The following is a 5,988-nucleotide window of genomic DNA, read 5'->3' on the forward strand; positions in this document are numbered from 1 at the left end:
AATATGTGTTGTCTTACCTTGCTTGTTGTTTCTTGTTCTTGAATCGTTCGAGGAACACAATGTAGCCTTCAAACATAATAGCCCATTCTCAATATGAATCCATCAACACTTTTGAGGGATCCATCAACAATCTTGATAATAGAAAAGTGTAGGAAGCCTGATAAAATTTTATTGGCTCCACAATGCAATAGACGGAGAGCAGGCCTCAAAGTATGATCATTAGAATTGTGGTGCGTACTTCATAACGTGATGATTGTACAGGGTCCACCATATTTATGGCAATTAATGTTTGCTATATAAAAATAAATTGGTTTTCTAGGACAATTTTATTTTATAATGAAGCCTAATATCATCTATTAATTCATCTATTTCATATTGCAGAAGTCTAAGGTGTCTAAATTTACTATTACTTATGGCAGTAGATAGAAATGTAATTGTAACCCTTCATGAAAAGGGCGAGAGTAATTCAGTCATTGCAAAAAAGCTCCAAATTCGTCGTGAAACTGTATGGAAGGTGGTAAAAAAATCAGGGAAACTGGTGAAACATGCAATCGACCTTGTCAAGGAAGGAAACGAAGTGTCCGAACAAAACAATTGGTCAAAAACACGAGGGAGAAGTTGAGGAGAAACCCTCGTCGCTCTGCTGCAAAATTGGCTGCAAAAGCAGGGTCAGACATCAATGCGTAGAGTCCTCGAAGATGACCTCAAAACCTCCCCTTACAAGATGCAAACAAGGCATGAACTAACAGACCGTCATGAACGAATAAGGCTCGAAAGATGCCAGCACATTCTGGATCTCATTAAGGATGGAACGATGCCCAACTTGGTGTTCAGTGACGAGAAAAATTTTGACAGAGAACAAAGCGTTAAATGATCATAGTTTGGAGTCGGGATGGATCTGTGGCAACCAGAACAGCAACACGACGTCAAAATCCCATGACCGTGATGGTTTGGGCCGCGGTAACCGTCACTGGGAGGTCCCCACTCTTTTTTGCCCCTCAGGAGTGAAATTGAACAGTCAGAGATATATTTCGGGCATTTTGGAAGCTGTGTTGTTACCTTGGGCCCGTAAACACTTCAACTGCTCACCATGGAGTTTTCAACAAGACTCTGTCCCATCACATGGCTCAAACATGACCCAAAACTGGATTCAGGGTCACATCCCAGCGTTCATTAGCAAAAATGAATAGCCCTCAAGAAGCCCTGATTTGAACCCTCTCGAATTTTCTGTGTGGGCTATTTTAGAGAGTAGGGTCTGCAGAAGACCTCATGATCCTTTGGATAGTTTGTAGTCTAAATTGGACACGAGAATGGGACTTGATCCCTCAAGAAATGCTGCGTGCCTCTTGTGAAGTTTTCCCGCGTAGATTGGAGGCCGTCTTAAAAAATAATGGTGGTCATATTGAACAAATATGTCTGAGAATGTTGCACTGTGTATTAACAAAAGGTAGACTGAACAAGATGATAAGCGGAACGTCTACTAAACTGCGTGATAAACGAAGTGTAGACTCCACAGCGTGATAAATGGAGCGTAGACTTCACAGCGTGAGAAATGAAGCGTAGACTCCACAGCGTGATAAACGAAGCGTAGACTTCACAGCGTGAGAAATGAAGCGTAGACTTCACAGCGTTATAAATGAAGCGTAGATATTCTTAGTCTTCGTGATAAACGAAGACTAAGAAGTCGGAAACACCAACGCTGGAGCCGGAGCCCCACACGACGCTCTACGTCCAGAACCTACCGCTGGACGCCACGGAGGAAGACATCAAAAAACACTTCAGCAGTACGGGAGAAGTGATGTCGGTGGTGGTTGCCCGCAAGGGTGACAAGTCGCTGGGCTACGGTTTTGTGCAATACTTGAAGCAGAGATCCGCCAGAGAAGCTCTCATTTCACTTGCCGGCTCCACGCTTAACGGTCGCGACCTCCTCCTAAATTATCACTATGTTAGACTTCACAGCGTGATAAATGGAGCGCAAACTCCACAGCGTGATAAACGAAGCGTAGACTTCACAGTGTTATAAATGAAGCGTAGACTCCACAGCGTGATAAATGAAAAGTAGACTCCACAGCGTGATAAACGAAGCGTAGATTTCACAGCGTTGTAAATGAAGCGTAGACTCCACAGCGTGATAAACGAAGCGTAGACTTCACAGCGTGAGAAATGAAGCGTAGACTCCACAGCGTGAGAAATGAAGCGTAGACTTCATAGCGTGAGAAATGAAGCGTAGACTCCACAGCGTGATAAACGAAGCGTAGACTTCACAGCGTGAGAAATGAAGCGTAGACTTCATAGCGTGAGAAATGAAGCGTAGACTCCACAGCGTGATAAACGAAGCGTAGATTTCACAGCGTGATAAACGGAGCGTAGATTTCACAGCGTTATAAATGAAGCGTAGACTCCACAGCGTGATAAATGAAGCGTAGACTTCACAGCGTGAGAAATGAAGCGTAGACTCCACAGCGTGATAAACGAAGCGTAGATTTCACAGCGTGATAAACGGAGCGTAGATTTCACAGCGTTATAAATGAAGCGTAGACTCCACAGCGTGATAAACGGAGCGTAGATTTCACAGCGTTATAAATGAAGCGTAGACTCCACAGCGTGATAAACGGAGCGTAGATTTCACAGCGTTATAAATGAAGCGTAGACTCCACAGCGTGATAAACGGAGCGTAGATTTCACAGCGTTATAAATGAAGCGTAGACTCCACAGCGTGATAAACGGAGCGTAGATTTCACAGCGTTATAAATGAAGCGTAGACTCCACAGCGTGATAAACGGAGCGTAGATTTCACAGCGTTATAAATGAAGCGTAGACTCCACAGCGTGATAAACGGAGCGTAGATTTCACAGCGTTATAAATGAAGCGTAGACTCCACAGCGTGATAAACGGAGCGTAGATTTCACAGCGTTATAAATGAAGCGTAGACTCCACAGCGTGATAAACGGAGCGTAGATTTCACAGCGTTATAAATGAAGCGTAGACTCCACAGCGTGATAAACGGAGCGTAGATTTCACAGCGTTATAAATGAAGCGTAGACTCCACAGCGTGATAAACGGAGCGTAGATTTCACAGCGTTATAAATGAAGCGTAGACTCCACAGCGTGATAAACGGAGCGTAGATTTCACAGCGTTATAAATGAAGCGTAGACTCCACAGCGTGATAAATGAAAAGTAGACTCCACAGCGTGATAAACGAAGCGTAGATTTCACAGCGTTATAAATGAAGCGTAGACTCCACAGCGTGATAAATGAAGCGTAGACTTCACAGCGTGAGAAATGAAGCGTAGACTCCACAGCGTGAGAAATGAAGCGTAGACTCCACAGCGTGAGAAATGAAGCGTAGACTCCACAGGACGAAGAGTGTGATTCTTATATGAAATTAATCCTAAAGCAGAGTCATCCCTTGAAATATTTCAGTCCGTGTGAGATGAATCTTTGAAAGAAAAAACTTCATTGAGTAACCCTTCTATTTTTCGTTACAACTTCTCCCAAACCCCACATGCAGATAAGTATCTCCAACTTCAGTGGAATTTTTTGGTGATGACGACACTTAGTACGTAGCTCAGAGCACGCTTTTGTGTGATGACGATACTTAGTACCTTGAATTTCTTTGAAAACGGGGGCTTTTCTATGGAATAATTTCGATATTAATAGAATTTAGCATTCAAATACAGGCCCTCGTTCTAGCCACATCTGTCCTCAGCTGTACTTCAGCACAGTGCCAGTGAGTGTGTTATCAATCTGTCACATTTTAGCATCCTGAGTTTTTGGTTCCAAATTCCGGGAATTAGTGACAAATCTTTGGGTCACAAAATTTACAACTCATCCATCTACTTTTCAACCAAGCCATGCTGACTCCCGTAAGCCATGTTGACTCCCCCACTACATGTTGACTCCCCAAGTTGTGCTGACGTCCCCAAGCCATGTTGGCTCCCCAAGCCATGTTGACTCCCCCAAGCCATGTTGACTCCCCCAAGCCATGTTGACTCCCCCGAGCCATGTTGACTCCCCCAAGCCATGTTGACTTCCCTAATCTCACCTGCTTATTTCCAGCAACGTCTACTCTGGTCCGTGAATGCACACTTTTGCTACATTGTCGGACACATAGAATAGAATAGAAGTGTCGGCACTGAAGAAATAGGCCCATGGCCGGATGCCGACAAAGTGGGATAAAAGCAATATTCTCAAGCGTCAAAGTACTGTTCCAGCAATTCTGATTTACGCCAACATTTTATTCCCAGCAAAAATTAGCATTGAATTCTTTTATCTTTTATATATATTTTATATAGAAGACCGAAAACGCTTATTAGATCAGAAGGATTGCCACCGCAAACGGGAGAAGATCATTACTCAGGCACGTGTAGTTCCAGATAGAAGTCATTCTATTCTGATTTAGTTTGCCCTGATAAGAAAAATTGTTTGTTGGTAGTTCATACTTGACATATTTCCAAAATATGTTCATTACAGTACGAGAATTTGGTCAATATATGTCAGGGAATTCTGCAACGTCGAACAGGAAAATTAAATATACAATTGCTGGAATTTTGTTTAATATTCTTATATATTTCTAGTCATTAAATAACAATATTGTGACTTAAAATAAATTAAATTTTTTCACATCTGACCCGAATCGCCTCTGAAGTTAAATTTTCACAGACAAAATTGTTTTCATTACTTTCGTGTTAACAGCGAGGCTATATAGGTATTTATTTTGAGCGCTCAAGCTGTAGATGTGATACCGTGGTATTATAATGGTAAGACGGAGAGTTAGAGCCGAAGTTAAAAATCAGAGAGAGAGAATATTTGCTCTGTGGAATGTAGGACGACGCCTCGAATATTAAAGACACGAGGAACGATGGCTCGAAATATCATGCAAGCGCCCACGCAGGCTTAATGACGGGACAAGGTCCTGAATTTGTCCCGAATGACGAGGCTGACGACAAAAACTGCACTTCCACTGAAATGACGGCGAAATATTCTGGTCAACTCAGCGATGACCTTGAAGATCAGTTGCATCAACTCTAATTAGAGTAAAAAATGGAGATAGATATCATGAGCTAGACAGCAGATACAAAGGCTTCGTGTCCACCAGCATCTGGCTCGGTGCCTGTAAATCACAGCGAGACATGCGGGGAAACTTTCATAAATCTTGAGACAATCCAAGAGGAAAAAATTCTAGAGTTCAATAAACGACCTTAGATATTACTGCTTCCGATAACTAATCTCCATGAGAACTTAAGCTCGTCAAGCGTTCCAAGTGCTGAGCCCATGAATGAACAGCCACCCAGGCCATTCAAGTTCATCATGTCTGCGACAAAAGCAAAATGTTCATCGGGAAGAGAAATCAAGTATGAATCGGAATCAAACCCAGACTTAGATGTTCTTCTTGACGAGGAAAATCTCACAGAAATGAAACTAGCTGTCTTAGATATAAATTTTCAATCGATTAAAAATTAGGAAACCATTTTACTGAAGTGCACTAGAGCCTCCATTTACGACATTAACGAAGAGAAGGTTGTAGACGGCCCTGCAGAGTCCATTATGATAGACGACTTAGTTGAAGTTCTTCAGCGATACGACGTAGTTTTCTTCAAAGGAGGTATCATCGAAGTGGCGGTCGTACGGCGCTTCGTGGGTAGCGATGTGTAGTTGATCAACATGGAAACTTTGGGTTGTCCGAAGTACGACGAACTTGTCCGCAACTTGGACTTCATGCAGGCAGTGGATATGCTGCAGGATCCGCACACCTGTGAACAGCATCGTCATCAACAAGACATCCTTCATTGCGCTACTTCTGAAGTTGCTGTGTTTGGTAAATGGCTTCTGCTTGATGAAGATGACAAGAAACTTTTAGGTGTCGAAAAAACGTATCCTGAAGGCTCGCCAAACCCTTAGAAAATGTTCGCCTTCTTCCCGGTGCGCAGGCCGTCCGTGATGTCTCTGTCGATCCATAGAGAGTGTCACGCTAGTTTACAAGAAGA

At 42.9% G+C, this 5,988-nt stretch overlaps 1 protein-coding gene across 1 annotated transcript; it reads left to right on the forward strand.

The window, feature by feature from the left end:
• The first annotated feature begins 814 nt into the window (after nucleotides 1–814).
• On the forward strand, nucleotides 815–5,656 carry LOC108682749 (ELAV-like protein 1-B). The gene is made up of 3 exons (XM_018171985.1): nucleotides 815–865; nucleotides 1,676–1,945; nucleotides 5,483–5,656. The coding sequence occupies exons 1-3, from the start codon at nucleotides 815–817 to the stop codon at nucleotides 5,654–5,656; spliced, it is 495 nt and encodes a 164-aa protein (XP_018027474.1).
• The last annotated feature ends 332 nt before the right edge of the window (nucleotides 5,657–5,988 follow it).

Source organism: Hyalella azteca, unplaced genomic scaffold (genome assembly GCF_000764305.2).
Source record: "Hyalella azteca isolate HAZT.00-mixed unplaced genomic scaffold, Hazt_2.0.2 contig12764, whole genome shotgun sequence".
Classification (NCBI taxonomy): domain Eukaryota; kingdom Metazoa; phylum Arthropoda; class Malacostraca; order Amphipoda; family Hyalellidae; genus Hyalella; species Hyalella azteca.

What these genes read in the sequence shown, in the direction of transcription:
- LOC108682749 (XM_018171985.1), top strand. Translation starts at nt 815, where the DNA reads ATGCCCAACTTGGTGTTCAGTGACGAGAAAAATTTTGACAGAGAACAA. An exon ending in ATTTTGACAGAGAACAAAGC is followed by an intron (nt 866 to 1,675) that starts GTTAAATGATCA and finishes TGATAAACGAAG; the next exon opens with ACTAAGAAGTCGGAAACACC. An exon ending in TCCTCCTAAATTATCACTAT is followed by an intron (nt 1,946 to 5,482) that starts GTTAGACTTCAC and finishes ATTTTACTGAAG; the next exon opens with TGCACTAGAGCCTCCATTTA.